This window comes from Cimex lectularius, unplaced genomic scaffold (genome assembly GCF_000648675.2).
Source record: "Cimex lectularius strain Harlan isolate CLEC.00 unplaced genomic scaffold, Clec_2.1 scaffold2, whole genome shotgun sequence".
Taxonomy (NCBI): Eukaryota; Metazoa; Arthropoda; class Insecta; order Hemiptera; family Cimicidae; genus Cimex; species Cimex lectularius.
In genome coordinates this window covers 701,682-721,844 of record NW_019394219.1, presented here as the reverse complement: position 1 = coordinate 721,844, position 20,163 = coordinate 701,682, and the positions used below count along the sequence as shown (strand labels likewise).

Here is a 20,163-nt window from a genome sequence, read left to right as displayed (position 1 = left end):
CAATAAAGGTGTGTGTATTTTATACGAATCTCTCTGCTCTTTGTTCAGATGCTGTATTTAGCAAAGGGATAGTTTCCATACTGTTTACAAAAGCTCTAGATTTCGTGGTCCGATTGACCAAACAACATCTTTTAATTAATTAATTGTTATGTAAGGTATTGGTTGAGATAAAAAAAGTCAGCGTTACGAGCGGGATTCTCGAATCCACGACCTTCGGCTAAATATGCCATTGCTCTACCACTTGAGCTATCATGACTCCGATCCACTCGGACTTCTTTTATATCAACCAATACCTTACATAATGATTAATTAATTAAAAGGTTTGGTCAATTGGACCACGAAATCTAGTGAATTTAACAAGTTAAATGAAGTATATCTTCACTTAAGTTCTCCATGGCTACTTCATTTGTTGCAAGAATCGAATAGATTACACGACATTTGAAAAATGGCAAAAAGGAGGGAAAATTGGTAAGGTTGGGTTGAGATGGGAAGTTGTTGTCCGAGTGGATCGAAGTCATGATAGCTCAAGTGGTAGAGCAGCAGCATATTTAGCTGAAGATCGTGGGTTCGAATCCCGCTCATGACGCTGACTTTTTTATCTCAACCAATACCTTACATAATGATTAATTAATTGAAAACTGTTTACAAACTCTAAATTAAAATGAAATTTTGGTTCTTTCTCTGAGAAGTATTTAACATGTAAATAAAGTGTAAGAGATTTTTTTAAAAATAAGTAGTTAAAAGCTTATTATTTCACATGCAATCAAAACAAAATATTTTCATGATCTCATAACATTAGTAAATTAATAAAAATATGGGCAGATTTAATATCAAATCAACTCTATCTCCCTTTTTCTTTTACACTCTAATATTTCATGACAATTAAATGCAGATAAGGGAAAGAAAATGAAATCATATGAATACATGAAAAATATGAATTAAGTTAAATTAGATCCATTGTATTGTACCCGTGAGACAATAAGCAGGCCAATAGAAGTGAAAATTATCCATTGAATGAAAGATGTACCATGTAAACTTTCTATATGAAGGTCTCAAACAATTAGTCCAACTTTCTTCTGTATGCTCCAAATTATTGTTCTATTGTCTAGTTTAGTAGCAAGGTGTTAATATTCATTTTGTTTATTCCTCAGTGTTGTTAATGAATGCTAATAGGATTTTCTTTTATTCATAACAAGGTTCAAACCACAGCATTGCCTCTTTTCAAAAAATACAAAACTGCTTATTGTAGAGTAAAGGTTAAACCCAAGGTATTGACATTTATGAGTTGGCACTATTTTATTTATTTTAAATTAAACGTAAAAAATATTTGCTAAAATGTAATGACTTAATAAAAATTGTTGAACGTTTGGAATAGATAATTATTAAGAGAAAATTAAAGAAGGTTTTGTCTTGAGACCTCCTTACCCCTTAATTCCTCACACTGAGAGGAAATCATTAAACTTAATTAATTAAATAAATAAGCACTGGAAGATATGTACCTGGTTTATATAATCATGGGGGCTCAGTTCAGTCTGGATGCTGACTTATATTTATATTTAACATAAACTGTGTGGCACGAACAGAAGACCACACTAATTCACAATATATGCCCCAATATAAATTAGAGATGTGGTTGCTGATTGGTAGAAATTGATGAAAAGTAAAAAAGAAACATTTGAGACTTTTCTATCATTATGAAGATGGACTAATCTGATAAATGTTGGGAATAAAGCAGCATACTAACATAAAAGAATATCTTGTAAGCATGCCGTGGCCATAATCAAGGAAATTGATGTACCAACTCAATAGTGGAAGGATCCCAGATACAAAATTCAGCAGCCTCTAATACATTTTGAACTTTTATTTTATTGATTTATCATAATTTAAATTTAAAAAATGGGATAATTATAAGCACAATAAAAAAATTCTTGAAGTTTATCACAATGCAAGTTATTCTTAAATGATTAATCTTCATTTTGTCATATTATTTGCAAATTAATGGAAGTTACATCTGTCAAATGCTTTTTGGAAATTTGTTTTCAATCGGTTGGCTCAGATAAGATAAGAGGGCAGCAAGCATAGGCAGAACACGATCATATCTCAGACATCATCGCAATAATGCTCAATTTATGATTTCACTTTATTGATAAACAAAATTGTTTTAACTAAAGGTGGTAATTTAAAACCTATGCACACAAAGGGCTAAAAAAACCCTATCCACCTTCCTTACAAGTTTTTAGCATCAGTCGGTACTTTCTTGAGAAGATAATTTGAAGATCGTGGAATGCGGTCTGGTGTGACGTAGGTTTTAGAAAAAAATTTTTCTTTATCGTACCAATGTTTCGATCTTTATTGAGACCATCTTCAGAAAGATAGAAACATTGGCACGATAAAGAAAATGTTTTTCTAAAACCACACCATGCAGACAGGTCTCACCATCTTCAAATAATCATTAACTAATGGTCACTAAACACCACACATTTCTTGAGAAAGTCAGGATTCCTTAATTCTCTATGTGTTATATAATAAAGTTGTTTTTATTGTCCTTGAATTCTTCTCATTTGCAATTCTTACGATAATAATTCATCTGTAGAATGATGTCTAATATAACACTTCTTCAAATGTTCCAAGTTTGGCAGATTAAAAAAACAACAAATTGGCTCGATTTTTTTGGGGGGTTGAGGTCTTGAAGAAAACGACAGAAAAACATCGAACTGTTTCAAAATAAAAATTCCTAATGAAGGCTGAAAATTGGCCAAAAGCTCAAATGAAAATTTAAACAGAAATGTTGTTTTTTACTTCAAGGCCTCAACCCCAATAAACATCATTTTGTATCTTTGAAGGCCAATACACTCTTCACAACAATATAAATGTCCATTTATTGTGCCCCACCTATTTTGGACAAATTTGTTTGTCCGTTTTTCTTATTTTTAAGTTTTACTGATGTACAACGTTAACATCTATTTATAATTTTCAAATGTTTTCCGCAGTTGTTTGTAATTTTTGACAGACTGGGAGAAAAAACAGGAATTGGTCGCTAAAAGAAAGTAAACACCACAATATTAATTATACATTTTTTTTTTTTTTGCAGATATACAAAGAAACTGAGTGTCTTCTTTCTAATTGTCATTTGTCATTCTAATTCTAATTTGTCATTTGTGATATAAACATCAATTCTAATGTACACTGTATGATCTTCTAATACTGTATGATCTTACGTTAAGATTTACTATTCACTCCAATGTATCTAATAGAATTTAATTTTTTTGCCCAATTTAAAAATATAATATAGCCAAGATCCTTAGTCCAAGATGTTTTGGATTGGAAACATATATTTTTTATATTCATTCAAAGTATTTCTATTCACTCAGTGTTTGTTTTCTGTGTAATTGTGCCATTCATTTTTTGCATTGAATAAATTCACTTTTTTCCACATCCTACATGTATTTGTTAAATTTAATCAATGTTTGTAAATCCCAGGCCCTGAAGATGATCTCAATAAAAATCGAAAAGGAATGATAAAGAAAATGTTTTTCTGAAATCTACATCACACCGAACCGCATCTCTCGATTTCTGAATAACCATCGACTAACGGTCACTAATCACCACACATAAGATATTATCTCAACATTTTATCTTAATCAATACCTTACATAAAGATTAATTAATTGAAAAAATATATTTGGTCAATCGGACCACTAACTCTAATGGATTTAAATTAAACATTATATTTGGCATAATTCAATTTATTAAATAGGTTTTATATTTAAGTTTTTCATCTCTGGGAAATTTTAATGTAGACAATTTAATGGAAGTCAGTGTCATAGTTTAGTTATTGCGATTAAAAATTTTTTACTTTAACTCCAGCCTTCTTTTACTAACTCCTGTCTGAGCCACAAGTGAAAAATTGCAAATAAAACTGTCCTCGTTTTACAGAACTTTCACGAGATGAGTAGTGTTTTAAATCTTTCAAATCGCAACAACAAGTTTCTTAATTTTTTTTTTTTTTTTTTTTTAAGTCTTTTTTTCTTTTGTTCATAATCCTTGGTAAAATCTATAGGATTTTATTTAATAAAAGACATTATTTCTTTAAAATCTGTCAACAACTGAAATAACTCAATGTATTGCCAAGCACTAACAGCCTAATGAAGGAACATCTGACACTCATGGCCCGGAGAAACGGCATTAACAGGATGAGTTCAAGCAAAATTTTCAAAACAATTTTAATTACCAAAAAAAAGGGAAAGAAATAAAAACCCTTGATAACGACACCATCTGCTGCTACGAGAAGGTACGTGGGCAGGAGTATGGCCCCGGAACCAAATACTCAGAATAACCTATGAGCTAACTGTGTTGCGACACTTGCCTGCAGGAATGCAATGTACCCGTAGAAGAGATTCAACCACTTCAACTGGCCATACTAACAGAGTTCCTTGATGAACTAGCATTCACCAGAGTGCTATAAGCACAGAACGGAAGATAGAATAGCTCTTAAAGAGCGCAATATAATACATACTCTGACTACATCTACAAAACTGATTGTTGCTGCAGGGTTTAATCGCTGCCTTTTCTCCTGTTGTGAAATTTCTAACACAGATGTTTGATTTAGTTGGTGTTAACTACTTTTATGATTTGTTTTAATCCAAATTGAGAAAAATTACCATTTCACAACTTTTCATTTTAGTTCTAATTTTTACAAATGTTTTTAGCTTCTGTTTCAAATAAACATTTTTTAATTTGAATTTTGCAACATATTTCCCTTTTCCAAACACCATTTTATCCTGGCGAAGGGAATATTTCTGAACAATTTAAGTTTCAAATCTTAACCGGTAGTTTATTTGTAAAATTTGCCTGTCTGTACAGGCCACAGAGTCAGCATGCTCATTAGAGGTTGAAAGTTTAATGTGGCCGAACTGGGCGGTCACAATAGGCACATAAGTTTTATCTCCGATATAATTTAATTCAATTAATTATTCTTTTTATTTAAGGTCTTGATTGAGATGTAATAAGTCAGTGTCACGGCAGGATTCGAACCCACAACCTTCGGCTGGGTTCGAATCCCACCTTGACACTGACTTATTTTATCTCAATCAAGACCTTACATAAAAAGAATAATTAATTGAAATAAGTAATTTGGTCAATTAGACCACTAAACATAATGGATGTAATTAAAATCAGCCATTAATATTTAATTTTAAAATCAGGAATAAGGCCAATTAGAACGGATTGAACTCACAGTAAATTTAACTTATAATTTTAATTTACTGATACCATAGGGGTCAATATTTTAAATGATTTTTTAACTTTGTTAAGTAAATAGTTAAATAGTAAAACTATGAAGTAAATAGTTTGAAAGTATATATATTTCTCAAAAGCACAGTGAAAGAATTGAGTGCATTCTTCCCAATTTAAATTATTATTATTCAATTAATTAATCTTTTTATGTAATGTTTTAGTTGAAATGAAAAAGCAAGTGCCACGAGTGGGATTCGAACCCAGGACCTTCGGCTAAATACGCCGCCGCTCTACCACTTGAGCTATTGTGACTTTGATCCACTTGGACCAACTCCCCATCTCAACCAAACTTTTCATTTCAACCAAAACTTTACATAAAAAGATTAATTAATTGAAAGAAGTAATTTGGTCAATAGACCACTAAATATAATGGATTTTTTTTTTTTTCTTGTTATGAGGGTTCACACCAGCAGAGGTCATATAAACCCTCAGGGTACTGTTTTTGAAAAAAAGCCCATTTGTAAGTGTTGGGTTCGAATGCAGGGCCGCTGGATTTGAACCCAGGACTTTAACCTTAGAGTGATGAGCACCGTGTCAACGCTTAAACCGTTGTGGCCTCCGACGCCACAATATTATCAAATTACCTTATTAAAAATCCCTAATTTTTAATTTAAAATTAGAAGTTAGAAAAAAAATATGTCTAGCTTACCACTTATAGGTTTGGTTCTCCATCCGATACCATAGTTGAGGTTCTTCTCGCCGCAGAACAGGCCGAAGAATATTCTGCCATCTGAGACATTGCGGTTGAGGATAACGGCGTTGGAGATGATCCAGTAGCGCGTGCCGAGGGATGCCGCAAGAAGGCCGATGCAAAGGCACGACCCGAGGAATGTCAAGAATATAAGCCCATTTTTGTAGAGAATCATCTTACCGCCCGTCTTTCCATGTCCTGCATATTGAGTATCATAAATGCGCTGTACACAAGTCCCAATAGAAACAGAACTGCAGTCGTTCATCACTGCTCATCTCTTAAGGTCATGGGAAACAAACGAAAGGACGCCTTTTGACCTATTGGGCAACTCATTACCGTAATCAAGTATAAGAGAAAGGAAACGATTCTAAACAATTTACAACGGATTTCTCTCTAAGGACAAAATAACGGCAGCCTTTTACAACGACTCCGTGTTAACTCGTCGACGGCAGAATCTCGACTGAAAGTCGAAGTGGGTCACATACTTCTTCTTAATAGTGGGTTAGTGTGTTGAACAGGGTTCAGTTCTTTCATTTGCCAAGGCAGTTTTTCTTCTCCGTTAAATTAGAAATTTAACAAAGTATTAAACCGAGAACAACGCTACAACCTTATGAGACTGTGAAATATTATTTTAAAAGAGGGATAAAACAATAAAAAATACTTACACCGCAGCATAGCTAGATTGTGTGAATAAATAACCAACATAATAAAATCGGCTTAAAACTTAATCGTAAAATAATAAAAAAATAAGTCAATAATACGAGCTAACAGGCGTTCGCCATGTTGGCGCGTATGTGCGAAGTCCGGCCCAGCCACTTTTGACTTTTCAGTTTTCACTCGATCCCCCTTCACGCATCAACGATAGCCGTCACACGCTTTTCTTGCATCAAGGGAAAAATTAAAGAGCGGAGAAACTGAGGCAAAACTGTTTTGCCTTTCTTTTCCTCGGTCAAATTGTCGTAAAAATGAGTTCGTTCTAATGAGAAATGATTAAAAACCAATTAATTGGCATATCTTATAGGATTTAGAATAATATATATTTTAAGAAATTAATCCAATTTACAAAAATATTTAGGTATAGAAATATACAATATAAAAGCAAAACTAAGAAAACAAAGCAAAAATTACTTAAGTATTATTATCATTTATTTATAAAAAAATATGAATATACCTAGTATTAAAAATATGGACATATACAACATAATAAACAGATAAAATACTGTAAGTATTGTGTCATAATACGCATGTGTATAAAAATATAAAATAATCAGGGAAGAATGGTAAAAATTGAATTAAACAACAGAAATATATAAACAAATATAAAAGAAATGAGAAAAAATCATAAAAATTTAATGAAACAAAATAAATATATAAACAAATATAATGGAAATGAACAATTTAATAAAACAATTCAATGACAAAAATATAAAGGAAATGATAAAAATGTAATAAAACAATAGAAATATATAAACAAATATAAAAGAAATGATAAGAAATGATAAAAATTAAAAAAACAAAATACAATTCAATGACAAAAATATTTTACAAAAAATATAAAAGAAATGACAAGAATAGTAAAACTTTAATTAAACAACAGAAATATATAAACAAATATAAAAGAAATGAGAAAGAATGATAAAAATTGAATTAAACAACAGAAATATATAAACAAATGTAAAAGAAATGAGAAAAAATCATAAAAATTTTATTAAACAAAATAAATATATAAACAAATATAATGGAAATGAGAAGAAATAATAACAATTTAATCAAACAATTCAATGACAAAAATATATAAACAAATATAAAAGAAATAAGAAAAAAATCATAAAAATTAATCAAACAATTAAACGAAATAAATATATAAACAAATATAATGGAAGTGAGAAGAAAAGATAAAAATTTAATAAAACAATTCAATGAAAAATATATAAACAAATATAAAAGAAATAAGAAAATAAATTGTTCAAACAATTAAACAAAATAAATATATAAACAAATATAACGGAAATGAGAAAAAATCACAAAAATTTAATCAAAATTAAACAAAATAAATATATAAACAAATATTATGGAAATGAGAAGAAATGATAAAAATTTAATAATAACAATTCAATGACAAAAATATATAAAAAATATAAAGGAAATGAGAAGAATGGTAAAACTTTAATTAAACAACAGAAATAAATAAATAAATACAAAAGAAATGAGAAAAATCATAAAAATTTAATTAAACAATTAAACAAAATAAATATATAAACAAATATAAAGGAAATGAAAAGAAATGGTAAAACTTTAATTAAACAACAGAAATATATAAACAAATATAAAGGATTGAGAAGGGATGATTAAAATTTAAAAGTAAATAAGAAAGAAAGACAAAAGCTAACTTAGAAATATATAAACAAATATAAAGTGAATGAGAAGGAATGGAAAAAAAAATATATAAAGGAAGTAAGAATGGACGATAAAAATTTAATAAAGTAACTGACAACATATATAATAGAAATGAGAAGGAAAGATAAAAATTTAATTAATCAACAGAAATATATAAACAAATATAAAGTAAGTGTGAAGGCATTATAAAAAATTAATTAAACAATAGAAATATATAAAGAAATATAAAGGAATTGAGAAGGGATAATAAAAATTTAATTAAACATCAGAAATATATAAATAAATATAAAAGAAATGGGAAGGAATGAAAAAAAAATTAGAAATGTATAAACATATATAAAGGAAGTAAGAAAGAATGATAAAAATTTAACTAAATAACTGAAATATATAAAAAAAATTATAGGATGTGAGAAAGAATGATAATATATAAACAAATACAATGGAAATGAGGAGGAAGATAAAAATTTAATTAAACAACAGAAATATATAAACAAATATAAAGGAAGTAAGAGGGCATTATAAAAAATTAATTAAACAACAGAAACACATAAACAAATATAAAGAAAGTGTCAAGGAATGATGAAAATTGAATGAAAACTATAGAAAGATACAAACAAATCAAATGCCATTGCCATGATCAATATATTTTTTTTAAATATTTAAATTGATTTAAGAATAAGTAGAAACTGCCACAATGTAATGGATGATCATTACTCATTTCCACGAGTCGAGGAATCAAACTAAATATGAACTAATTGTTATTATAATTAGATGTTGAAAATAATATTTTTTGTCTGGTATATACTGTCAAATATGGTAATTTAGAAAATTGATTAATCGTGGACAATCGATCTTATTATTTAAGTCATTATTTTGTACTTATGTTTAGTAGTCGCAGTTCTGCAGATACTATATTAATTTTGTACGGTGTATCCAACTGTGTCCTAGTAATTTTAAACCTCGCTGTACATTTTCTATAATCCATTTATGTTTAGTGGTCTAATCGACCAAATTACTTATTTCAATTAATTATTATTTTTATGTAAGGTCTTGGTTGAGATGAAAAAGTTAGTGTCACAAGCGGGATTCGAATCAAAGGTCATGGATTGAAATTTTCTATAATAATGTGCATTTTATGGAGTTAATCCAATTCACAAAAAGTTTATATATTTTAGTATACAATATATAAAATATAACAATATAAAAGTAAAACTAAGAAAACAAAGGGAAAATAACAAGGATTAACAATATGTAAAGTAACAAAATATGTAGCTTAAAAGAATGTTTCATACACCTAAAAAAAGTTCACTTTTATAATTGTTATTGTAAATTTTTAAATTTTCATTAATTATTAGAAAACAATTACATATAAATTTTTATGTTGATTTAGTAAATAAAAATAAGAGTTTAAGAATAGGGTAAGAAACCGGCAAATGGATAATTGGAAAGGACAGTAGTGTCTCCTCCCCTGGTAAGGTCAATAATTATTTTGTAAAGACTTCTGCAAAGATAGAAGAACACAATAAATAATCCTATACGGTAGAAAACTGGTTTTTGAATTATTTGAAGCTAATTTGAATTGCAATGAGAAATGATCGCGATCAACGGTTGCACAGTTGGTCATCCTGGTTGCATTGATTGTTCAATGTTAGGCCGAGAGCCCGACCCCCCGACGTCTGTTCCGCGAACTGTACGACTTTCGACATCCTTCCCCCAGCGGAGGTTAACGATAATTTCGACTTCGCCTTTTCCGCGATTCTTGGATCCCGTTCTCCCTTCTAGTAATAATTCCAAACGGAATTATTAATAATTCTGCTGTTCAAAATTATAATTAATAATTCGCGGCTCATCCGAACGAAAGGTTAAGTGTGTACCCGGACCCCTCCCATCGAAAATAGGCGAGCCGTCAAAATGTTTTTAGTTTGATTTTCGCTCCGGTCGCCCATGAACGGTCTCCTCTTCAAAGAAAAAAGAAACTACATTCTCCAAAATCCACCCGTCTTCTGAAAGAAAGAAAAAGGGAACTATCACTAATTAAAACAAATTATATATTTGAAATGGGTGAGTTAATTATTTTTGTTTTATTTGTGATCATACATATGGGAGTTGTTAATTAATTATTGTCCATTTATTTATACTGAAATTCTGATTTTTATTTTGTGTATACTGTTTTTTTGTCTGCTTTAATCGAAGCTAGCAATGCTGTCAACGCGTTTGAGGCTGGTCTAAATTTAGAAGATCCACGCCCTTCGAGCTGGAATCGGTTTTTCGTCGTTGAGGCCGGGGGAAAAATTGGTTTTTCCCATCGAATCGCTTGTGTTTATTTATGAGTGTGATGTCATCTTCCTCAATTGAGCCCCTCGCACCTACTTGCATAATGAAGTTAACAAGGACGGCGGCCGGCTGCGGGATTTCTCGTCAGCGGGCCCGCCGCCGGTTTTGAGGCAACTTTCACTTTTTAGAGGACTGGACCATTTTTCGAAATTACCCGATGTTTCACGGTTTTTGCCTTCCGTTTTTAATCACCGAGGCCTTTGCACTTTCCAACCATGTACCTTTCTAGGTATATTTTTTCATCTAAAGAAAACAATCGTATAATCACAATTGACAGCTAGGCAGTAGAAGAAATTTATACATTATAGCATGAGCCCGGATTTATATGCACTAACCCCCCCCCACAAGTATTCCATATAATATGCTCTACAAAAACCACTCAAATATGCCGTACAATATGTACTAAAAACCCACTCAAATATTTCATATAATCTGTACTAAAAACCCTCTCAAAAATGCTATATAATATGCTCTAAAAAAACTAATCAAATATGCAATATAATCTGGACTAAAAACCAACTCAAATATGCCATGTAATATGCACTAAAAACCCATTCAAAGACGTTATATAATTTGTACTAAAAACCCACTAAAAACCCATTCAAAGACATTATATAATTTGTACTAAAAACCCACTCAAACACGCCATGTACACCCCTAAAGACCCATTCAAATATGCTAAATAATGTGCACTAAAAACCCTCTCAAATATGCCATATAATCTGCACTAAAAACTCACTCAAATATGCTGTAAAGTATGCTCCAAAAATTCACTCAAAGATTCCATATAATATGCACTAAAAACCCACTCAAACATGTCGTATCATATGCTCTACAACCCACTCAATAATGCCATACAATATGCACTAAAGACCTACTCAAACACGCCATATAATATGCAGTAAAAACCCTGTAAAACATTCTTAAAATATGCACTAAAAACCCATTCAAACATGTCATATAATTGCACTAAAAACCCTGTAAAATGTCTTATAATGTGCACTAAAACCCCACTCAAATATGCCATATAATAAGCTCTAAAAACCCGCTCAAACACGCTGAATAATATGCTCTAAAAACCTACTGAATCTTGCCTTATAATATGCACTAAAAACCCACTCAAATATGCAATATAATATGCTCTAAAACCCACTCAATGATGCCATATAATATGCACTAAAAACCCACTCAAACCCGCCATATAATATGCACTAAAAACCCTGTAAAACATGTTTTAAAATATGCACTAAAAACCCATTCAAACATGCCATATTGTATGCACTAAAAACCCACTCAAACACGCCATATAATTGCACTAAAAACCCTGTAAAATGTCTTATAATGTGCACTAAAACCCCACTCAAATATGCCATATAATAAGCTCTAAAAACCCGTTCAAACACGCTTTATAATATGCTCTAAAAACCTACTGAATCTTGCCTTATAATATGCACTAAAAACCCACTCAAATATGCTATATAATATGCTCTAAAACCCACTCAAATATGCCATATAATCTGCACTAAAAACCCACTCAAATATGCTGTAAAGTATGCTCCAAAAATCCACTCAAAGATTCCACATAATGTGCACTAAAAACCCACTCAAAGATGGCATATAATATACACTAAAACCCATTCAAACATGCCATATAATATGAACTAAAAACCCAGTTAAACACGCTTTATAATATGCTCTAAAAACCTACTGAATCTTCCCTTATAATATGCACTAAAAACCCTGTAAAACATGTCTTATAATATGCACTAAAAATCCACTCAAACACGCCATATAATAAGCTCTAAAAACCCACTCAAACATGTCGTATCATATGCACTAAAACCCCACTCAAACATGCCATATAATAAGCTCTAAAAACCCTGTAAAATATCTTATATATGCACTAAAACCCCACTCAAAGATGCCATATAATATGCACTAAAAACCCGCTCAAACACGCCATATAATATGCACTAAAAACCTTGTAAACCGTGTCTTATAATATGCTCTAAAAACCCACACAAACACGCTGTATAATATGTTCTAGAAACCTACTGAATCTTGCCTTATAGTATGCACTAAAAACCCACTCAAACACGCCATACAATGTACACTAAAGACCCACTCAAACATGCCATATAATATGAACTAAAAACCCTTAGCTGTTATATATAATGTGGGAAGTTTATAGGCCGAAAAACAAATGAGGTCATCTCCAACCCTTGACATGTCTTCCTTCTTTTTTGTTCTTTCTTGTGTACTTTGTTACTGCAGCCAATTGAGTCTCGATCTGGCTACTGATTTTGCTTTTAAGTGTGTGCTACAAAATCTGCTACTCTTATTTGTATGAGGAAGTACTGTACTCAGGTTGTCAAATACAGATTCGAAATAAAACGTACAATACATATATGTACATCACCACAAACATAGATATCTGGTTGACATTCCCACTCCACTCTCACTAATAACTTACTTTTAATCTCCAGATGTTACTCATTCACCCCAGAGTACTCGATATTCCTCAGGGAGGGATTATAAGCAACCCCTTCCTTTCGTGCTAATAAGTTACATTCATTCCAATAAATCAATATAAAGTGAAAACAGACATAACATGTCCACTACATACATTTAAAAATCCCTATAGTGCTGATGTACCAGAACAGAAATCTGTGCCCGCTGCTGTGCTCCAAGACTATGCACAGGTTCGGTATGCCAAAATAATGTTTACATATAGCAAGCCTTCTAAAATTGAAAAGGTTATTCTAACCTTGCGTAACGAGCACCTACGTGGTCGCTTTCAGGCTGAAGGTGCCTGTGTGTTATTCTTGTATGGCCTTTGTGAATTCTTGTCAGTATGGCCTTTTCTCTATTCGAATTTGCGCTTAAAATATTAAAGTACGCCGGATGAATGTCAGACATGAACTAATTTCTTTTTAATCAAATATTTCTTTTGGTCTAGTAAATATTTTCATTGCAATAGATTGATGTCCAGATGATTTATTTACCTCAATGGCTGTCATAATTATTACTAAAGGCACTTTCTGCTAAAAATGAGTACAAGAACAATCTCAACAGTTTTATAGCAGAGTTAAAGTTATTAGTTTTTTAAAACTTGTAGTGTAACTATACTGAGAGACAAAAAAGTGGCAACCATCCTTTTTTTATATCGTAAATGCTTGCAATCATTATAATTGTTGTTGTTGTTGTTGTTTACTGGTTGTTTTTAAATAAAAATATAAGACAAGGCTAAATAAAATGTTTAAATAAAAAATTAAACTGAGAAAAAAATTTACCAAAAAATGTTGCTATGGAAACAATGAAGAAAATATTCAATTTAATGTGGAGTGACTAAATAATGACTAAATATGTTTATGAGGTTTTGAAAGTTGTGCTGTGGAATATTTTCATTCTCCTGCAACAGCACCATTCTTAATTCTTGCAAATTCTCTGGCATTACCGGGCGACTTTTTACCCTTTTTGACAACTTGTCTCAAAGGTGTTCGATTGGGTTTAAGTTGGGACTACATGCTGGCCACTTCAAATATTGAATTGAAGCCCATTCCAAGCAGTTACCAGCTGTGTGGTGCCTTGCACTAGCTTGCAAGAAAATAAAACCATCGCCAATTAGTAGATTTTTTTTTGATAACGCGTTTAATGTATGTATGAAGATCAAGTTTGTTCGACCCTTCATAGAAATGTCTGCCCAAAGCCTTACACCACCATCTCCAAACCTTCTCTGGAGTGACAATATTGCGGGGATATATTGCTCTCCAGTTCTTCTCCAAACCATCTCTCAGCTGCCAGAAGACCTAACACAAAACTTTGACTCATCCGAAAACAAGACTTTAGTCGAATCTTGCTCTGACCAATTGATTTCTTGTGAAACATAACTGAGCTTTTCTTTGCTTTGTCAGAAATTCTGAACCAGTGGCAAGCCTTCTCACGTGTAATCCAGCTTCTGAAAATCTTTGCCTTTCAGTTCCTAAACTGACAATAACGTTTCTAACTTGATGAAGTCGTTTCTTGATCCCAACAATGGTAGAAAGATCTTCTCTCTCTGAGATGTGACATGATAGCGACCTTCATGATTCTTGAATACCTCCAGTATCTTGGTTGCGATGGACAATTGTTCCCTTCGGATAATTGTTCTGGGAATGTTAAGCTCCCTGGCCACCATACGCTTGACTTCTTCAATGGTCCAACAATGCTGAGATTCTAGCCAAATCTGTATCACTTAAAACCATCACTCAAACAAATTTGAAAATTAAAAATGGTACAACTTAAAAAAATCAAACCACTGGAACATTAGAAAGAAGCTTTATAGAAAGACCATCAAAGAAAAGATTGACTATTCAAAGATTTTGTCTGTGTTGTATTTACCTCCAATCCTTTAAAATGGACCAACTATTGTTTTAAGATAATGGAGGGTTGTCCAAAGAGATAATTAAAAATATAAAGGGCCACTTTTTTTTTTGCTTCTTGGTATCTATAACTATAAAATTATCAGTGTATATAACTTATCCTCCTATCAATTGAATGATGTACGGAAAAAAAAAAAATATGGCCCCATTGAAAATATTTTCTTGTAGAATTTATGCCAACCAGTGAATTGTTTTCAAGGCTCTTAATTTTAAGAGATCAAAAACGGTCAAATTTTCATTATTATTGAAGTGAATTTTTTTTTGTAAAAGTACTTCATTTTATATTATTGAACAAACCCATCCTAATGTCCTATTCTTAATTGTTCTTTTATTTACTATCCTGTTGTACTCTTAACCATTTCAATTAATTTTGAGTACTAAATTTCTATAATACAACAATAAACAAATGGGAGGTGTCGGTGGCTTCAGCGGTTATGGTGCCGACACAGCCGCTCATCATTGTAAAGTAAAGGTCCCAGGCTCAAATCCAGCAACAAATTTTTTTTTTTTTTTTTTTTTCAAAAACACCGGCACCCCAATGGTTATTATATATGACCTCTGCTGTTATGAACCCTTGTTTAAAAAAAAAAAAAATTGTTAATGGAATTTTCTTGCCAATCATGGAAAAAAAATGTTTGTCAGAGCGATAAAATATATGTACACAATGTAAATAAAAGATTATTTTTTAATCAAATGTTTAGGAACAAATGTTTCCAAATAAATCGTTAAAGGAAGATTAAGAAAAATACGTAAATATGTACACTGCAATGTAACTATGACATCTTTTCATTTAATTTAAAATAAATTGGTGATTTATTCATATAAGGTATGGCAAGTACATGATGTTAACCTATATATTGATCTGGTTATAAAACACTGATTTTTATTACAAATTTCTTAAGTCTAAACTCTCTTGTATACAGATATTCACAGCCAATTTCCACAAATTTAGAAATTCCAAAAAAAAAAAAATAAATTCAAACTGATACAAGCAGAATGCCAAAATTTTAATCCCAAACTAACTTATATGAAAGATTCTATATAATGTGTAGAGATTAGTGACTGTTAATCGATAGTTATTCAGATATCGTAAGATGCGGTCGGGTGTGATGTAGGTTTCAGAAAAACATTTTCTTTATCGTGCCAACGTTTCGATCTTTTATTGAGATCATCTTCAGGGCCTGGGATTTACAAACAATGTTTACATTTAACAAATACATTTAGGATGTGGAAAAGTGAATTTATACAATGCAAAATATATTTTATATTCAAACACACAGAAGACAAACACTTTGAGTGAGTAGAAATACTTTGTTTGAATATAAAATATATTTTACATTGTATAAATTCACTTTTCTACATCCTAAATGTATTTGTTAAATGTAAACATTGTTTGTAAATCCCAGGCCCTGAAGATAATCTCAATAAAAGATCGAAATGTTGGCACGATAAAGAAAATGTTTTTCTGAAACCTACATCACACCCGACCGCATCTCACGATATATGAATAACTATTCTATATAATATGTCAGTTCGAATTTGGAACAAAATTCAAGCTTGCTGCGTTGTCTGTATAATATTTAAATTGCATGGAATGTTCATTTTGACCATATTCATGCAGAATGTGTACAACAGATTTATTAAAACTATATTTAGGATTATTGAAACTTACTTTTAACTTTAACTTACTGACTTATTAGACAAATTGGTTTACTAATTGAAGATACTTTTTTCTGATTTGAATGTAAATTTCATTTGTTAACGGCTTTACACTTACTTTTGTAACACCATCTTAATATTCTATTAAAAGTAAAATTAAGGAAAGATTTTTGTTTCAAATTGTGCCATATTTTACCAGTTGATTAAGAGGTTGATGCATTTGGAGATAAGCGTACTCGTTTACATCATATGTACACAACACTAAAATGAGTAATAAAAATGCCATTGACTCTTGAGCATTGTAATCTATGCAACAGGCATGAAATAATGTTTAGGTTTTCTCATTCAACCTCATTGAACTTTATTTTAATGCTATTGCTTATGATGCATAACAGAGAAATTTTTTAAATGTTTAACAATGTGAGTAAAAGCAATAAATTATTCTGTTTTTACACCCAAATGCCTTTTGATGCATGGTCAATGGTCAGACCAAAATCCAATACCTGTAATTGTCATAAGCTTGTAGGTAAGCTTTAATATTAAATACGTAATATTAATAAAATTTAATTAAAGATTTATAGATCATTTAAACTATTAATTATAATTTGAGTCATCATTTTTTTTAAGATGGTAATAATTAAATAATCGTACATCATGCTATTGCTATTTGACACTGCTATTTACTTTATTTGTTAGTTGATATTGAATGCACTTATAATTTGAAGTGATTCTTTCAATTTAAAATGGTTTTGTTTTGATAATTGGATTTTTTTTTCTCAAGATTTAACACTTTCAAACTAAATATTTACCTTCGCCTGAGGAATTCTGATGATTCATTCAAAAGATGTAGACAAGGTTATTTTAAAATTTTACAAGAATAACTCTGCTCTACTTGCTGGAAGTTTTGTTATTTTTCACACACACACAAAAGAAGCAAATTGAAAGTTTTAATTAAACATAATTAAAGTAATTTTTAAAATTATATTTCCTATTGTTGAGCTCATTTTCATTAAATAGCCTAAGATTTTTTTATATCCAACTTTCAAACAAACTCTGAGTGTATCATTTTATAAACAAATCATAATGAAGTTAGTTATTAAGTAAATTGTTTATTGACTCATTTGACCTATTCACAGTTTTTTAGTTAATTGTTAAATGACCGAGATACTATAAATTGGTGCAGTATGCATTCAACAAAGGTTCCTGTATAAACCGTTTAGCTAAAGGTCAATTGTGTCTGGTTAAATGTCATAGAGGCAATAAAAACCTTGCAGTTTCATCTCTCAGTGGCTCCACTTAAAATACAGATATACTTAATATTTATACAGATTTCTTACTACTTATACAGATGTTCTTTCTGCAGCTATAAATGTTACTTATTAATTCATTTGACAATCGAATAATATGAAAACTCATAATTGGTACCGAGTAATAACTTGTTTTAAAATAATAAGAAAGTTTTTATTAGATAAAAATCTAATCATTATAAAATGTTTCATGCTTGCTCTTAGAGGAAAAAATTGATGAGAGTGGTATGTATTATAATTATTAAATATAACTCTTTGTTTTAAATGAAACTTGATTGTTCTTCCCGTACACATTTTTTTTTGTTTAATCTAATATTTTATGGACTCGCGTGTCCCTGGCTTTTTTTCTGATCAACCTTAAGATAAGTCACATAAGTCACTGATTAGCTTTGACAGTTTTCCTAACACCCCCCTCCCATTCTTTGTCCTTGTGCTGATTGAAATTATGCTTGCAGGAAAGACATATTGCCAATGCTGTAAAAAGAAGTGTACTGGCCCTGTGCTGAAAGTTCAAGAAAAATATTTCCACAACGACTGTTTCAAATGTGTTGGTAAGTGTTCAAAAATGATATTAAACTTTACATTGTCTTTGTTTTTTTTTTAAATTTTTTATCGTTAGATTCTGCTGTGAATTACAAAACAAAGATAAAAAGACCTTGATTCAGCATTTCTTTTAACAAAACGTTTATTTCGTTTTATCAGTTTTTTGTTGTCATTAATTGAAAGATATCCTAGGATAGGCCACTTGTGAAAACGAGATTAACCTCAATTCTCTACATCCTTATTAAAGGAATTTTCTTTTAGAATTTTTTAATTGTGATTTTTGTTTTTAGTTTGTAAAAAATCCCTCGCAAAGGGCGGCTTCTTCTGCAAAGACGATGCTTATTATTGCACGGAGGATTATCAGAAGAAACACGGCACAAAGTGTGCCACTTGCCAGCAATACGTTCAGGGTGAGGTTGTGACCGCCCTTGGCAAGACTTACCACCAAAGCTGTTTCACTTGTGCCAACTGCAAGTGAGTTAAATATCACAACAAAACATTAAATCAAATTAGCAAAAATATTTATACATTTTTGATTTAATGATAAATTTGATCTTGTTAGTTTGACAAAATGAATTAATGTAGAGAATTAATCTTCAAGAACAAGAATTCCCGATTTTCTTAAAATCTTTATTTTTATTTTTTCAATATCGATTTCAGGGGCTTCTGCTTTCCCTTCTCTTTAAGGAAATCCCCCATCTATTAAAAGAATTCTTGTTCTTGAAGAAAAACCTACATTGATCCAGCCTGTAACACAAGAAAGAATTAATGTTCAAACATAATAATAAAAGATAATTTATTTTTAAGGCAAGCTTTCCCAAGTGGTGAGCGAGTGACTTACACTGGTAAAATAGTGTTGTGCTCCAAGTGCAGCAATTTACCCGAAGAAAACAACACCCAATCTGCGTCAATCACAGGTTTTTATTTCTGTCAAAGTTTCAAGCATTTCCACGTCTTTGATTACGGTCACAGATAAATACGAATTATTTTTCAGAGTGCAGTCGCTGTTTTGGAGAACTTAAGGAAGGCCAGGCAGTGATTGCTCTAGACCGTCAGTGGCATGTTTGGTGCTTCAAGTGTACCGTCTGTGGAGTTCCTTTACATGGAGAATACATGGGAAAGTGTGTATTTCATGTTGTGTTTTAACAGGCAGTTTGTAACTTTTTATTATTATTTTTTAAAGAGATGGAGAACCTTATTGTGAGAAGGATTATCACAAAAATTTTGGTGTGAAATGTGCATACTGTAGTAGGTTTATTTCTGGTAAAGTATTACAGGTTTGTTTCTTATTTTATGCAATTGTTTTATTTTCAACTGAAACGAGGATTATATTTTGATATTACTGTTTAGGCCGGTGACAATCATCACTTTCATCCAACTTGTGCCAGGTGTACAAAATGTGGTGACCCGTTTGGAGACGGAGAAGAAATGTATTTGCAAGGTAAATCGAGAAAACAAATTACAACATGTAAATAAATATTACAGCCTCCCGTAGGCATGTTGGGTTTAACAACTG

The 20,163-nt window shown here is 31.0% G+C and overlaps 1 protein-coding gene across 10 annotated transcripts in view; it reads left to right on the top strand.

Annotated features, from left to right (window-relative positions):
* Window positions 1-20,163, top strand: part of LOC106667569 (actin-binding LIM protein 3-like) — a 52,411-nt gene that overhangs the window by 17,052 nt on the left and 15,196 nt on the right. For 7 of the 10 annotated variants that reach the window (XR_002910933.1, XM_024230264.1, XM_024230262.1 and 4 more), the window contains exons 5-11: window positions 18,309-18,329; window positions 18,560-18,655; window positions 18,938-19,121; window positions 19,455-19,564; window positions 19,642-19,768; window positions 19,831-19,924; window positions 19,998-20,088. Coding sequence is in view for 9 of the 10 variants with exons in the window: in XM_024230264.1 (XP_024086032.1) it covers window positions 18,309-18,329; window positions 18,560-18,655; window positions 18,938-19,121; window positions 19,455-19,564; window positions 19,642-19,768; window positions 19,831-19,924; window positions 19,998-20,088 (723 nt within the window). In the remaining variant the exon portion in view is untranslated. Of the gene's footprint in view, window positions 1-10,030; window positions 10,445-18,308; window positions 18,330-18,559; window positions 18,656-18,937; window positions 19,122-19,454; window positions 19,565-19,641; window positions 19,769-19,830; window positions 19,925-19,997; window positions 20,089-20,163 lie in introns of those variants that run through there. The other 3 variants (XM_024230266.1, XM_014395638.2, XM_014395609.2) reach the window with 3 other exon arrangements.